At 40.1% G+C, this 16905-nt stretch overlaps 1 protein-coding gene across 4 annotated transcripts in view; it reads left to right on the top strand.

Moving 5' to 3' along the window:
- The window catches only part of ttc17 (tetratricopeptide repeat domain 17), a 38585-nt gene extending 28767 nt beyond the window's left edge, over positions 1-9818 (top strand). For 3 of the 4 annotated variants that reach the window (XM_061887591.1, XM_061887590.1, XM_061887588.1), the window contains exons 17-25: positions 259-369; positions 2903-3198; positions 3291-3444; positions 3539-3659; positions 4180-4339; positions 4445-4528; positions 5763-5882; positions 8072-8215; positions 8298-9818. In XM_061887591.1, coding sequence (XP_061743575.1) covers positions 259-369; positions 2903-3198; positions 3291-3444; positions 3539-3659; positions 4180-4339; positions 4445-4528; positions 5763-5882; positions 8072-8215; positions 8298-8429 — 1322 coding nt within the window. In that variant the 3' untranslated portion in view covers positions 8430-9818. The remainder of the gene's footprint in view (positions 1-258; positions 370-2902; positions 3199-3290; positions 3445-3538; positions 3660-4179; positions 4340-4444; positions 4529-5762; positions 5883-8071; positions 8216-8297) is intronic. The other variant, XM_061887589.1, reaches the window with a different exon arrangement.
- The last annotated feature ends 7087 nt before the right edge of the window (positions 9819-16905 follow it).

Genomic DNA, 16905 nt, shown 5'->3' with positions numbered 1-16905 from the left:
AAATTAGAAGTGTCTCAATTTGATGCCCGGAGCCAAATATCCCTCCAATAAAGCACACAGTGTACATGTTGTAAATACACAATCTTATCTTGTCAAACAGAATTGAATATTCTTTGTATTTTATGAAAGAGTGTGACATAACATAATGTTCAATTACACGTACTGTGTATGAATATAAATAACCTGACACAAAATCTCGTTAATTTATGGTTGAAAATATTAAGGCCAATGCTAATACTTCCATTTGTGTTGATTTAGAGGGTTCTGCTTGCGGGCCTGAAGTTGACCTTGCTATTCAACTGGAAGAGTGGGAGGACGGTGAAGTAAAGCAGGAAACATCATCCATTGAAGACTCTTTGCACTTTGAAAGTAAGAATAAGATCAACACTTGTTTTTTTTTCTGGCATCTATTAGGAACTTAAAATGTATCCTTTCCTCGATACACCGTGCATCAGATCCTCAAATCGCAAATTTAAAATACAACATATTCCACATGTTTTGGGCCTAAATCGATAGATAGATAGTACTTAATTGATTCCTATCTATCTAATTGTTATGTATGTGTTACATGTATTAGAGTGAAGTATTTGTTTATGTCGTGGCGATCGATACGTATTCTGCTATCAGCAACCGAGCCGCCAAAGTGAAGATTAATTCTTTTGAAGCACTTCATCTTTAACCTCGGTAATACAGCTTCGGCACGAGCAATGAATGACAACGCAGACATGCAATGTTAACACATAATGCTAACATCAAGGTTAATTTTCGTAGCTGTCGGTGTCAAGTAGACCCAGTCTTTGCAGAGGTATTGGATTTGTATTGAATTATATTTTATCAAAATAAATACATATTTATTTATTTGTACTGCACATATTCATATTTAGCCTGTGGTTTCACACATTAATTCATCTTTAGAGGACTCTTATAATGTTTAAAAAAATGTTCAGCATTATAGACTGTTGTATCCACTGTGTAGGAAGGAGCGCTACCGCAGGTGTTTTCTGCACAAAGCCATAAGACTTTAAGACATCCATCCATTTTCTACCGCTTGTCCCTTTTGGGGTGGCGGGGGGGCACACAGATAGACGGACAACATTCACATTCACATTCATTCACCAGGGCCAATTTAAGATACTTGAGTGAATTTTTTTAAAGTGAATACGTGTTTTTTTATTTGTCTATGTAATTAGTTTGCATTATGTTTTATTTATTGTTTATTACTATTTTTTTAGTTTTTCATTGCGTTTTACTTTTGCTGCGCTATGTAAAAATCTGTACTGCCACCAAATCATTTCCCATTTTTGGGATGAATACAAGTATATCTTTTTTTATGCTAGCGTAAACTTTTTTCATGCTCAAACTGAAAATATTTGATTTACTAAGAAAAATCGTACTTAGCATCATCCTGCTTATTTTCAGACATGTTGTAATGAGATACTGGTAATATGTGATATATCATATTATAATTGTGTGCATGTTCGAAATAATCTCAACACCATAGCCATAACTTTGAGGTAATCCGTTTATCACAGTTAATTGGGACCAAACAAGATCGCGAGGGATGACAGTGTTGACATTTTCAGTTTAAAACTGCCTTCATAACAATGAGGTTGTTTTTCACTTTTGATTAATTTATTGTCCCTTTTTTCTTGGGTAAGCTTTATTTGTATATACTAATGCTCATATTTGTATTATTTTACTGTTAGCTATTTCCCTGACTGGCTGTTTGTATTGCATTGTAGGTAGATTGTTACTACTCTTTCCACTTAGTAATGTTACCATGTGCACACTTGGAGAGGAACTTCACTTTTTTTTTTATTTCACCTATCATTCACAATCCTTATGTGAGACAAGAACACATATATTTTTTATTTGTTTATGCATTCTAAATACTAAATAAATGTGATTAAAAGTCAGCTTACAATGGAGCATAAGGGAGTCTCTCAATTCTGCCTATAAAGCCATTTAAAAAACATCCAAACACCTCCACTAAGGTTTTATATACATGCTGTAAGTATATAGTTAATTTTAAAAACACATCACAATGCTTATTTTCTTTTCAACAACATCACTGATTATTACTCCCTGCAGACTTCGTGAGAGCCACAAAAAAATAATAAAACGTTACTTACTGTACAATATCTGCTGTCATTAGGATGCCGATTGATAGGGTTTTGTTATAGTCCCGTTTAGATGAAGAATGACTCATAATCCTTGCGAAGAAAAGGGGGGTGTAATCAAGCTTTTCTTTGTGTCATTATTGCTTTACTCGGGTCTAATTTGGCTGTCAAAATGTACCAGCTTGTCAGAATACGTCCTCCTCCTTCTACTATCCAGGTGAGAGGCATGATTTATGCTCTACAATAAACTTCCACAAGCAAAGAAGGGAGGAAGCAGCTTATTACTCCATCATGTCAACATTGGCACACAAGCTTGTGATCACAGCGCCGCTATAAATAGTTTGTCTGCGTTAGCGCGTAAAATAACAATATCACTAATACTTGGTTAATATTCAATTCAGGAAATGTAAATGGAGTATAGGGGGTGGTTTTTGGAGGGTCATCTATTGGGTTTTATGGGCAGAATAGAGGACCTCCCATTGGCTCCATTGTTAGCAGACTTATTCACGTTTATTTACGAGTTAGAATGCATCTAAAAAATACATCTGTTAATTTATTTCACAATGATTGTAAACAAGAGGCAACATTTAAAAAAAAAAGTGCAGTCCCCCTTTAATTTACCACTTTTAGATAGTTTTATTACATTATTTGCTGAGTTTGCACATTTCCACAATTCATGCTTTTTGTATTCTATCACTCGTCTAAAATTCCGATTAAGGACGGTATCGTTTTAAACGCAGCATCAACTCGACATTGTTGTAATCCCTTGGTCTCTGGTGCAGAGGTTGTCTTGGACACAAACGGGTCTGGTGAGGCGGCAGGAAAACAACAGGCTGCTCGCTCATCCTCAAGAACAGCCCCTCCTCTTGGAGATGGAGTGGTGGAAGGTGAAGAGGAGTGGCAGCTGAAGGAAGACCTGATGGGAGCTTTCGAAGGGGCTTTGGATGTTGGTGGAAAACGAGGCGACCTGCGTGGTATCCGGGTGCTTAAGAATGACCGCGTGATGGGGGCACGTGGTGGTGGTGGTGGTGGCGGGCCCTGTTTTGGAAACTGTGAGGATGACGAGGGTTCAGAATGGGTAACAGCACATTGTCTCTCTGCGTATCAATAGGACAATTTAGAGCATGTAATTCTTAAGTTTTGTAACTGGTGTGTGTTGTTCCATATCAGATCACTTTTCAAGTAAAGAGAGTTCGGAAGGCAAAGGCGGACGGGACAGAGAATGTGGTCATTCCTGATGAAAGCCAGAGTGGGGAGCCAATGAGTGTCGGACAATCTGTTTTGGAGATCAGCGGGCCAACTATCCCAACACCAGGTCCTTTGGGTACCCACATGCACTCATACCGAGCACTGAAACCTGGATAACACCCTAACAGCTGGATTTAGACATCATGGTTATCTTCCTTTGCTCTGGGCAGGTCGCAGGAGGGACTACTCAAGTCTTGGCTGGCCAGGGCCAGAGGAGTGTCAGCGCACACGAAGGGTAGACCTCACCACAGTAGCCAGCACCTGGTTGGCTGTGTCGGCCAAGAACATTGAGTAAGCATTTGTCACGCTTTCATGTGGGCAGCACTATGACGTATGTGGTCTGCATACGTTCAGCCAAATGGTTGTGTGTGTAGCATGCTTAGCCAGTCCTTTTCCTTTCGTCCTCCTTTGGAGAAACATAGATTATTTTCTGCCATGGTGGTGAGGATTAGTATCTTAAAAGCAGCTGTGCAGTTTATTGCAGCTTGCTCTCAAATTTAAGGCCCTCCTAATATTCATGCACCTCCTGCATGATTGCTACAAAGAAAATGGAAATCCAATTGTGTCTCCCCGAGTGTGCATCCCTTTTTTAAGGAATCTTTCTTGTGAGCCATGTAAACTCCCGGGCACAGCTACAGTAAATATAATTTAGAAAGGGACCCCAATCCGATCCAATGATAGACATTGGGACATCTCCAGAATTAATAGCAAGTAGTTGTAATCTACAATTTTGATTGGGACAATCTAACAATGTGAAATGCTTTCAAGCATACAAATGAATGATTTCCACATTGTTGCCTCCTTCCCCTAGCATCACAGAGCATATAGATTTTGCCACTCCACTACAAGAGCCAGCCGTCGAGCCTCTATGTAATGCAAACCTAGCTGCCAGTATGCACACCCTCGACCACCTTGCAGGCATGGCCAATCGAGCCGCCATCCATTACACAGGAGAAAGTCAGCTACGTGAGGTAGGATAGCCTATGCACTGATCAAAGACTTAACAAAAAACACTTTTCAGTAGAGATTACTAATTGCTGTAATTCTGTATGTCATTTAAATGGCTCTGCCCTCAGGTCCTGCAAAACCTTGGCAAAGATAAGTTCTCTCCTCAGTCCTTTGAGCAGGTGGGCACTCGCATCGCTAAAGTATTGGAGAAGGTAAGCGCTCACATTAACAACTGAAATATGAAAGCTGTATGTTTAAATACAGGTAGTTTGCTTTAGTGTTCAGCCTTTTAGTAGTATTTCATCAGGAAAAGCGTCTGTTTGTGCTAACATTTACAATTTGGTGCTTTTAAGATTAAAGATGCACTTCGAAGGATGTTTACTTCTACGCTGGTGACAGCATGACCACAAATGTTAAATTTGTTGAAAACTGGGAGCTGCTATGTATTCATAGTTGTCCGGAACTACATTTGCGCATCCGTTTTATTTGGATCTAATCTTTTTGTTGAAGAAGTTTTGATATTTTATTTTCCCATTTTGGGGCATCCAATTTTAATATTTAGAAATGTCTGCTTTGTATTATACTGTCATTAGAACAGCAGGTGGCATGCTGGGAGGAAATAGGAGCTGGGGGCTGGGTTACATGCCTCTGGTGCAAGGTGCAAGTAAGTCCACCATGTGCAGGGATTAGTACCGTAGTTAATCAACATGTATGTTTGTACCTAATTTGTATAATAAGCCTAACACTCAGACTGAAGGAGTGATCAGCCACACAACGCTGTTTGCGCTTTCATAATAAAAGCAACATCAAATAATTTTCTCCTCTGCGGTATAGTTTTTGGGTAGGACAATTGCATCTGTCTCCAGTATTGTCCACACTGTCTTGTCGCCACCTAATAACAGCAGTGCAATCTTAAGTGCACGCCGAGGCTCCACGGAAGTGAAATGAAGTAAAATCGATGCGATCGGCTGCAGCAACCCTGGGAAAAGCTTGTCGATGTTCCTCATGTTGATGTTTCAGTTCCACGTGCTGATGGAGTTTTGGGCTCATACATTGTGTTCTCTGCTGCCGCGGTTGTCGAAGTTCTTGATTTGATATGCAGTTAGTACCGCCGATGATCACCCTTATTTCATCTTGGCAGGCAATTTTGTGATCGTGATTAAAATGTTATTAATTGTGCAGCCCAGATATACACATTATCACAACCAATTGGATGATGCTTGAAAAAGCGTGATGCATTGTGGTTGTTGTACTCAGAGCTCAACTGTGAAGAACTAATGGCCAAACCTCAAGCTCACACTTTTCGCCGATTGATATTTAAATGATGACTTGTTTAGATATTATTCTAACGTGATACTGATATATCACTTTTACTTTTTTATGCTGAAATTAGCAACCCAGACTAGCTAACTGTTCAACATGATTGTCACTTCTCTCTCCCTGTAGAACCAGACATCATGGGTATTATCCAGTATGGCTGCACTTTACTGGAGGGTGAAAGGTCAAGGCAAGAGAGCCATCGACTGCCTGCGACAGGCTCTCAACTATGCCCCCTATCACATGAAGGTTAGTATTCCCTGTGCATTGAGCCCAAGATAATGTGGCATTATTATCTCCTCCAATTAGGATGCTTTCATCGATTTTTTTATTGGTGCATTATTTTTGGTGGTATGCCAATTGTTTTTCAGTACAGTAGTACCTCAACGTACTAGTTTAATTGGTTCCGTGATGGAGCTCTTAACTCAAAACACTTGTATCAGTCAATTTAATTTAAACATGTAGCATGCCTTTTAAAAAGGAAAAACACTACTTATAGATAAGAAATATTGTAAAAATACATTGTAATGTACTATAAACAACTACAGTAATTGTATGTAGTAAATAAATAAATGATAAATGGGTTGTACTTGTATAGCGCTTTTCTACCTTCAAGGTACTCAAAGCACTTGGACACTACTTCCACATTTACCCATTCACACACACATTTACACACTGATGGAGGGAGCTGCCATGCAAGGCGCCACCCAGCACCCATCAGGAGCAAGGGTGAAGTGTCTTGCTCAGGACACAACGGACGTGACGAGGTTGGTTCTAGGTGGGATTTGAACCAGTGACCCTCGGGTTGCGCACGGCCACTCTCCCACTGCGCCACGCCGTCCCTGTAGTAATGTAAGAATGTACAGCATTTAACTTGGAGAGTGGTCTTCTGCATCTCCTTCGAGCTGTTTCTGTCAAACACACCATCAGCAGTTTTCCCATTTTTCATGGGTTAATTGCCGCCATTTATATATATTTTTTTAAATCCTTTGCTGATTCAGTATGCTGCAGACGAGCAGTGACACGCTTGAATTGCTTTGCCAAGTTGTTGTCAGCTTCAAACACTGATGACATCTATAAAACAGACAAGAAGCAATGAATAATGCTGGGACTTAGAGTTAAATTTAGCTCATGAGGAGAACGCATGGAGCTGCACACTCAGTCACAGTCTCGCCCTACGCTCTAAGGCAGTGGTTATCAACCTTTTTTCAGGGATGTACCCCCTGTGAACAGTTTTTTTAATTCAAGTACCCCCTGATCAGAGAAAAGCATTTTTGGTTGGAAAAAAAAGATAAAGAAGTAAATACAGCACTATGTCATCAGTTTCTGATTTATTAAATTGTATAACAGTGCAAAATATTGCTCATCTGAAGTGGTCTTTCTTGAACTATTTGGGAAAAAAAATGTGAAAATAACTAAAAACTTGTTGAAAAATAAGCAAGTGATTCAATTATAAATAAAGATTTCTACACATAGAAGTAATCAGCAAATTAAAGTGTCCTCTTTGGGGATTATAATAGAGATCCATCTTGATTCATGAACTTAATTCTAAACATTTCTTCACAAAAAAAAATATCTTTAACATCAATATTTATGGAAGATGTCCACAAAAAATATAGCTGTCAACACTGAATATTGCATTGTTGCATTTCTTTTCACAGTTTATGAACTTACATTCATATTTTGTTGAAGTATTATTCAATAAATATATTTATAAAGGATTTTTGAATCGTTGCTATTTTTGGAATATTTAAAAAAAAATATCACGTACCCCCATTTGAAAACCACTGCTCTAAGGTACAGCTCCCGCATCCCTCTATTTATTCAGGTGTTCCCCAGTCAACATCACTGAGGCCACCTCTAAAAGGAGTGGTCATATATATCATGCAAAGCAGGTCCAGGACGCACAATACGTGACGGAATGTGCTGGAGGCCTCGTGATTTTGCCTTGTCTCTGCTTCGTCTGCGTGCTGTCGTCTTATCTTCGTTGAGGTCCTTGAAGTCCTTGGCTCTTAGCGGGCTAAAATAAAAATAACATCTGCGGCTGAGGCTACCCCTCAGACAATAAGTTTCGTCCTTGCACAGATAGAAAAAGTACAGCTTGAGCACAATAGCTAATAACTATAGCAACAGACATTAAGCATACTAAAGTTGTGTGATAACTTACACATAATTATTCTAACATGTTGAAGAGGTTCATTTAGCCTACTGACGTGTATTTATAAATGGTTGATTTATATAGGTTAGTAAGGTAAAGTGGTGTACCTGACAAGTTTCGGCTACCTTGCTTCTGCAGCCTTCATCAGACGTGTCACGTGATGTTAGCGTGACGTTTTCTGTGACGTGTTATATGGATTGTACCATCCCACGGATTTCTGTTCAGTTTTCCCCTCTTAAAATCAATTAACACTTACTGTTTGTATTCTCCTCTAAACCAGGATGTGCCCCTAATCAGCCTTGCCAACATCTTCCAGAACGCTCGGTTGTGGGACGACGCCCTCACAGTCGCTCGCATGGCGGTAGAAATAGCTCCACAGTTTGTTGTCAACCACTTCACCCTCGCCAACGTCTACATCGCTATGGTAAATGACTGTTTCCCCCTCGATCTGCTCCGGCTACTACAGAGAAACACTTGCATGGCTTTTGTGTGTTTCTCCACGGCAGGAGGAGTTTGAGAAAGCCATGCGCTGGTACGAGTCTACGTTGAAGCTGCAGCCAGAGTTCGCACCGGCCAAAGACCGACTGAGAACCATTCAGTGTTACCTGCTAAGCAAGAGGGAACGCCGTCAACCTTAAACCACCCGACAAAGAGCCAACGGTTACGCATACAACAGATAAAGAACACACAAACATCCAGACAACTCATTCGTAGCCCACAAACATCTATACTTTACCATATCCAGCAGAACTTTTAGTTAAAACCGCCCAATTTCTGTTTGCAACACTAAAACACTACAATGTAACTTTTCTAAAAGTTTGCTCCTCTTTTTACATAAGGGGTACAAACTCCAAATACAGTGGAACCTCGATTAACATGTTTTGGTTCTTGAACAGGGTTCGTAAATAAAGAAGTTTGAAGTCTATTATTGAAGAAACTATGTAAACATGAATAATGGGTTCCAGCCTTTACAAAATTCCATATTTTTCTAATGGTTTGTACACTTTGAAAATACAAATTGTAGTGTATATCAAACAAACATAACAAGGATGAGATGATCAATTTTATATTTAATAACAAATAACCAAAACAACAATTTATATGTCCTTGTAAGCAGTCGCCCTGCCGACACGCACACACACGGTCACTAACTCGTTGGTGCACTCACAGTTTGAAATCTCAAAGATCTTTAACAATCAAGTCGCTACAATTTTTTGGAATAAAAAAAAAAAATCAAATTTACCTTGGTGGTTAGTTAATCTTTTTAGAAGGAGGAAGCAGAGTTGACAACGCTGTGGATACTTGCTGATTGTTTCAAACCACACATCGCTTTTCCTTTGCTTTCTTTAGATTCCTATTTTGCTTGCAAAACTTAAAAAAAAGGGCAAAATAAACACTGTAAAGCACACAAAGTAGCAATTAGCACAGTAGCTAACGACAGCTCTGCTCTGCTGACTAAATGAGCGCGAAGACCGACAAATCCGGGCACGCGACAGGAGGATGAAACATATTTGTATCCGTTTGTAGTTCGTAAATCGAGGTTCCACTGTAGTCACTGCTGTCGGTGACTGCATTTTAACATAAATGCTCCTAAAATCGAGGGGAAAAGCAGACTATGAGGATACAATTTTACTGAAATCTTTGGATCATATGGCCAGGAATCGGTGTTTTAAATCTATTGAAATGATAAGTTTTAATTGGAAGGGTTATAACTCATCACACATAATTCATGAAGAAATTGCTCCGTTTGGAACATTCATCAAATTGTTTCCCCTCCATAAAGTAGTTAGGGAACACTTAATTTTTGCACTTTTGTCATCATTCCTATGCCAGTGGTACCGACAGACCAGTTTTGCTCCAAGCTAATTTAACAAACAAGTCGTGAAACTGAATGATGCTTAGTATAAACTGCTTTTTAAGATAATCATTTGACAGAGTAAAATATATCCTTCCGGCCCTCCAATAAGAACACTCACAAGTGCAATCTGTATTAAATGTACAGTATTAAAGGCCAAATGTGGATTTCATGTTTGTTTTCGCAGCATTTTTTATTTTTATTTTTTCTAAATCTTTCTGGAATTAGAAAGCATTGAGGCTCTTAAGATAAAAACAATTTAACTGCTTGGACTTTTTAATGAAGTTGACATCTTCCAACTGACCACAAGGGGGCACTGTCAGCCTTCTTTACCTCCCATATGTTAATAGTTTACTCAAAACCAGGTAGGATTGATTGCCTCTTTTAATATATCAGTAATATAATAATTGTGCTTTTTTTTTTTATATGTACAAATCGACTTTGGGATCACATGGTCACCCTATAGCAAATTCATATTTAATAAGCTGATCTTCTTAAACAGCTTGCCCCCCTGCAAAATTAATCAATCAATGTTTATTTATATAGCCCTAAATCACCAGTGTCTCAAAGGGCTGCACAAACCACAACGACATCCTCGGTACGGAGCCCGCATAAGGGCAAGGAAAACTCATCCCAGTGGGACGTCGCTGACAATGACTATGAGAAACCTTGGAAAGGACCGCATATGTGGGCAACCCCCCGGGGGACCGAAAGCAATGGATGTCGAGCGGGTCTAACATGATAATCAATACTTATTGGCTGCAAACTGAGAATTCTGCATCAGTAAAGCCTTTTTTTCACCACTCTTTCAGATTGTTCAATAAAACCCAAGCTTCTGGAGCTACTTTTAGCAAATGCCCCAATTGCAAGCTGAAGGCTAGCCCGCTACACATTAGCTGACAACTAGTGTGCCAATCGCTATCTAGCTGACAACTAGTACGCCAATTGCTAGTTGAGAACTAAGGCATTAGTTTATTGTTGAGAACTAGAGCGATAATCGTCAGCTGGCAACCAGAGTGCTATTTGCCAGCTGATGACTAGGGCGCCGATCTCTAGCTGGCAACTAGAGCACTAATCGCTAGCTGATGGCTAGTGTACCAACCTCTAACTGGCAACTAGAACGCTAATCACTAGTTGACAACGGGCATGTTAAATCGCTAGCTCACAGCTTAGCCTGCTAATTGCTAGCTGGCAACTAGTGTGCCAATGGCTAGCTGACTCTTAGTGTGCTAATCGTTTGCTGGCAAATGCGCCAATTGCTAGCTGCCAGCTAGCGCGCCAAACAGCTGACAACTAGCGTGCTAATCGCTAGATGACAAGTCGGGCGTTAACTGCTAGCTGACAACTATAGCGCGCTAATCGCTTGCTGGCAACAAACGCTCCAATTGTTAGCTGAAAACTAGTACACCAATCGCTAGCTGACAACTAAGGCATTATTTTCTCTTTGAGAACAAGAGCGCTATTTGCCAGCTGACAACTAGGGCGCCGACTTCTAGTTGCTGATCGCTAGCTGATAGCTAGTGTGTCAATCAATAACTCAATGTTTATTTATATAGCCCTAAATCAAAAGTGTCTCAAAGGGCTGCACAATCCACAACGAAATCCTCGGTTCAGATCCCACATAAGGGCAAGGAAAAACTCACAACTCAGTGGGATGTCAAAAACAACTAGTGCGGCAACTAAGGCGTTGGCTACTAGAGCGTTAATCGTTAGCTGATAATTAGTGTGCTGATCTCTAGCTGGCAACTACAGCACTTAATTGCTAGCTATATTAAACGCTTGTCAGATTTTGTTGGTGATGAACCCCAAGATGCAGAGATGGTGGCAGGCATTGAATAGGAAAACATGATTCAATTTACACTAAAACAAGAACAAACCAAAAGGCGTGCACGAGGCGGATAACAAACTTGGCTAAGAACAACAACACTTACTGTGACACGACGGAACTATGGCATGAGCAGAGTGAACAGAAGTAGACAAAGCGACAAGACAGGTAGTGGTGACATCGACACAACAATAATCCAGCATCTGACTGGAGGACAAATCAGGTTCAAATAGTGTCTGGCTGATTGACACCAGGTGTGGCCAGGTGCCAATCGGCCACAGCTGAGGGGACACAGGACTCAGGGAGACAAACAGGAAACAGAACCAAAATAAGAGTGCTGACAGGAACTAAAGACAGGAAACAAAGACAAATGTAGAGGAAAGTCTAAGACATAGACCAAACTGTCAGGGACAAGCCTGACAATGCTAAGGTAAATATAATAATTTCATATTGTATGTTATTTATTCACATTGTACTACATGAAAATATTGGCTCATGTTTACTTAAAGGCATTTGTGATAAAATTGTAAAGGGGAATTGTAAAAAACAATTTTTTTTTACCAATAATTTAACGGGCCCGTGTAGCACCTCTGCCGACCACTTGGGGGTGGTAGACCCCATGAGCTCTGAATTAAATGTATAAAAAAACATTCTGAAAAGTTGAGTAATTATTCATTTCTGCACAGCATATTAAAACTTGTAATTTAAAAAAAACCCCTCAAAAAATCAAATTTAATCTTCAACTATTCTCAAAAGAGTGTTTGTGAAAATGTAGTAATTGTTTTATGACAAAGCAGCACTCCAACTTCAGCACCAAGGACAGACCCCTTGAATCATTATGATGCTGCTCGACCTCCGAGGACATAAAGCTGCTCTTAAATACAAAATATGTCTAAAGTGCTCTCTAATAGCCAACTTTTAATCATGTAATTACATGTTTAACACACCTTTTGTATTATCGTGTTCTATCAGGCCAAAAGACACACATCCCTCTTAGTGAGTATGCATGGAAATGTTCCCTCATACTTCATGACTTGTAATACTGCACATTTTACACATGATGGTAATCAGATGATTCAGTACACTTCCATCCTATTTTACGGAGTGTGTTTTCTTCCAGATGTAATTCCTTGTTGCAACTTGCCACAACTCTTGCAAAAATTTATGGGAGTAAAATCCCTATAAATGTTACAACTGTAAATTAAATCCACGACATACCCATAATATAGCTCGGTATAACTCGGTTGGTAGAGTGCCCGTGCCAGCAACTTGAGGGTTGCAGGTTCGATTCCCGCTTCAGCCATCCAAGTCACTTCCGTTGTGTCCTTGGGCAAGACACTTTACCCACCTGCTCCCAGTGCCACCCACACTGGTTTAAATGTAACTTAGATATTGGGTTTCACTACGTAAAGCGCTGTGAGTCACTTGAGAAAAGCGCTATATAAAATATAATTCACAATTCACATAATCCAACAGGATCATTTCAAACCAAAATTGTGATGCTATTTACATCATAAAAGTATTCATAAATATTATATTTTACAGTTGATCGGTGCTGCCTAAAGAGCATTCTTTCACGGCATCTTTTAATTTATAAAAGTGTTAAAAAATAAGTCATACCAGTTTTATTTTATTTTTTTTGCAGCTGAGATAGGCTACAGCACCCACCGCGACCCCAAAAGGGACAAACGGTAGAAAATGGATGGATGGGTTTTTTTTTTTTTTACCTTTCAAAGCGATCAATTGAAGTTTTAGCGGTAGAAAATGGATGGATGAATGGATGTTAGTACATCAGTTGAGGAAAACGAGCAAACCACATAAATAACATTGTGTAATTAGATTTTTTTTTTTTTAATCTTGATAGCTGGGAAATGAACACCGAGGAGTTGACTGATGATTAGTATCACATAATTTATCCGGAAAGTACAAATAACGACAAATAAAGATAGAAAACTATTAACCGCAACATGTAAGTGTAAAAAAAAAAACCTCCTTTAATATTAGGATTTGTACATTTTCAGATTGTGCTTGTTTTGTTTTTAAACAAAGAAAACATCTGAAGTTTTGTTATTTTTAAGTTATCGTGCCGTGATTTTATCAGTCCGGCCCACTTGGGAGTGGATTTTTCTACATGTGGCCCCTGATCTAAAATGAGTTTGACACCCCTGAGATAGACGAAATGGCTGGGGAGAGGGACGTCTGGGCTTCCCTGCTTAGGCTGCTGCCCCCGTGACCTGACCTCGGATAAGTGGAAGAAGATGGATGGATGGATTATTATTTTTTGGAGCAATAACACTTTTAAAGAAACTAAACACCTGCATGGCAACTTTTGTGTTATTCAAGTCAACATTGCTACTTTTTCTTGTTACATTTCACCTGTACGCTCTTTTATTCAATTTAAAAATAATAATATTTTTACAGCGTGCTTTGGACACCCCCGTCTTAGCGCACCTTCGCATGTCAAAAAAAAAAAAAAAAGCTAACAAGCAGCGGCACAATATGGTGGATTTCAAAACAAGAGCTTTTCTTCTTCTCTGCAGTCCATTCAATGGAATATAGTTTGAAAAGGATTTGCAAATCATTGTATTCAGTTTTTATTTATGATTCACACAACGTGGCAGAGGGGTTAGATCAGGGGTGTCAAACTCAAATACAGAGTGGGCCAAAATTTTAAACGGAACAAAGCCGCGGGCCAAGGTTGAACAAATTAACCTTTTAATAGGGACCCAAACACGTTTCGCATTAAATATTGAACAAGCAAGTCTTATATAACTTTAGTGACATGCAAAATCCAGTTTCAAATACTAATAATGATAATTAAAAAAATATCAATGGCATATCAAATAAAATTTAAATGAAAATGTTATGCCTTTTTATCTATTTGCAATCTTCTGAGGTGAATATAAATTTTTTTCCACAGGCTAATAATACATTTGAAAATAAAATAATAATGAATGAACCAAACATTCAAGCCTTGAAGTAGCGAGAGAATATGCATGAATAAAACGTTAATTATTGGTCAGTTTGCTGGAAGTTTCCCGGAAGAGTTAGTGCTGCAAGGGTTTGTGGGTATTTGTTCTGTTGTGTTACGGTGCGGATGTTCACCCGAAATGTGTTTGTCATTCTTGTTTGGTGTGGCTTCACAGTGTGGCGCATATTTGTAACAGTGCTAAAGTTGTTTATACGGCCACCCTCAGTGTGACATGTATGGCTGTTGACCAAGTATGCCTTGCATTCACTTATGCATGTCTGTGTGTGTGTAAAAGCCACAAATATTATGTGACACGCTGTTAGTATGGAGGAAAAGCGGACGTGACGACAGGTTGTAGAGAACGCTAAAGGCAGTGCCTTAAATGCACGCCCCCAATATAGTTGTCCGGGTGGAAATCGGTAGAAATTCAGGAGAATGGTTGCCCCGGGAGATTTTCAGGAGGGACACTGAACTTCGGAAGTCTACCGGGAAAATTTGGAGAGTTGGCAAAGTATGAGTATTAGCGGTGAATGCGGTGTTACAGCGGCACCGACGCTTTATAACACCGGCGGGCCAGCTCTAATGCTAAATTGATATTGCCTCAAGGGCCAAATTAAATTACACGGCGGGCCAGATTTGACCCGCGGGCCAGAGTTTGACACCCATGGGTTTGTGCGTCTGCCTCACAATACAAAGGTCCTGAGTAGTCCTGGGTTCAATCCCGGGCTCGGGGTCTTTCTGTGTGGAGTTTGCATGTTCTCCCCGTGAATGCGTGGGTTCCCTCCGGGTACTCCGGCTTCCTCCCACTTCCAAAGACATGCACCTGGGGATAGGTTGATTGGCAACACTAAATTGTCCCTAGTGTGTGAATGTGAGTGTGAATGTTGTCTGTCTATCTGTGTTGGCCCTGCGATCAGGTGGCGACTTGTCCAGGGTGTACCCCGCCTTCCGCCCGCTTGTTTTTTAGAACGTGCTTTGGACACCCCCGTCCTAGCGCAACTTCGCATGTCAAAAAAAAAAAAAAAGCTAACAAGCAGCGGCACAATATGGTGGATTTCAAAACATGAGCGTTTCTTGCCCCGCTTTAGTGTGGTGTCCCCCAAGGATCTATTTTAGGCCCCATCCTGTTCGCTCTTTATCTCCTCCTTTTTGGAGAGATTTTTAAGAAACGTGGAGTGTTTTATCACTTTTATGCAGATGACTGCCAAATTTATATTCCAATTTCAAAAGGCCACGGCCCCTTGATACCCTTTCTTAACTGTCTATGCGACGTCAAGGCTTGGTTAGCCCAGAATTGTTTAATAATGAATGAGGGAAAAACGGAAATTTCCGTTTTTGGTCCGGCCCTCACTGACTTGGGACCATTGCAAAATGATGTGCGTCCCAAAGTCACCAGCCTTGGCGTCACTATAGACAGCCATTTTAAACTAGACAAACAAGTCAATGGCGTTTTAAAATCGTGTTTTTATCACCTTCGTCTTTTAGTAAAGGTTAAACCGTTTTTATCTTTTAACCTTTTTGAACAAGTCGTGCATGATTTTATTTCAAGTGGCCTGGACTACTGCTAGGCACTTTATGCTGGCGTTAGCCAAAAAGCTCTCTCCCGGTTGCAGTTAGTCCAGAACACGGCAGCACGACTTTTAACAGGGGCCAGGAAACGCCAGCATATAACCCCAATTCTTCAGATTCTGCACTGGCTCCCTGTTCATTTTAGAATTGATTTTAAAACATTGCTGTTTGTTTTTCAATCTTTACATGGACTGGCACCTCAATATATCTCGGACCTTATCCAAATTTACACTCTGAGGTCCGAGAGCCAGTTCCAGCTCGTGGTGCCCAAGACCAGACTTAAGACCAGGGGAGACAGGGCCTTCTCTTTGGTCGGCCCTAAGCTCTGGAACACTCTGCCCCTCCATGTTCAAACTGTTTCCAGAGTGGAGTGTTTTAAGTCTCGTCTTAAAAGGGAACATTATCACCAGACCTATGCAAGCGTCAATATATACCTTGATGTTGCAGAAAAAATACCATGTATTTTTTTAACCGATTTCCGAACTTTGGCAAATTAAACGCTTTTCTGTTTATCGGTCTTTTAGCGATGACGTCACCGAGGTAACACACCCGCCATTTTCATGTTCACATTACAAACACCGGGTCTCAGCTCTGTTATTTTCCGTTTTTTTCGACTATTTTTTGGAACCTTGGAGACATCATGCCTCGTCGGTGTGTTGTCGGAGGGTGTAACAACACTAACAGGGAGGGATTCAAGTTGCACCACTGGCAAGAAATCTCGCGCCAGACCCCATTGAATGTACCAAAGTGTCTTCACATTTGACCGGCGATGCTAAGACAGACATGGCACAGAGATGTATGGATAACCTGCAGATGCATTTGCAACGATTAAGTCAACGAAATCACAAAGGTGAGTTTTGTTGATGTTGTTGACTTATGTGCTAATCAGACATA

This window comes from Nerophis ophidion, linkage group LG25, assembly GCF_033978795.1.
Source record: "Nerophis ophidion isolate RoL-2023_Sa linkage group LG25, RoL_Noph_v1.0, whole genome shotgun sequence".
Classification (NCBI taxonomy): domain Eukaryota; kingdom Metazoa; phylum Chordata; class Actinopteri; order Syngnathiformes; family Syngnathidae; genus Nerophis; species Nerophis ophidion.
This window is presented reverse-complemented; position numbering and strand designations above follow the sequence as displayed.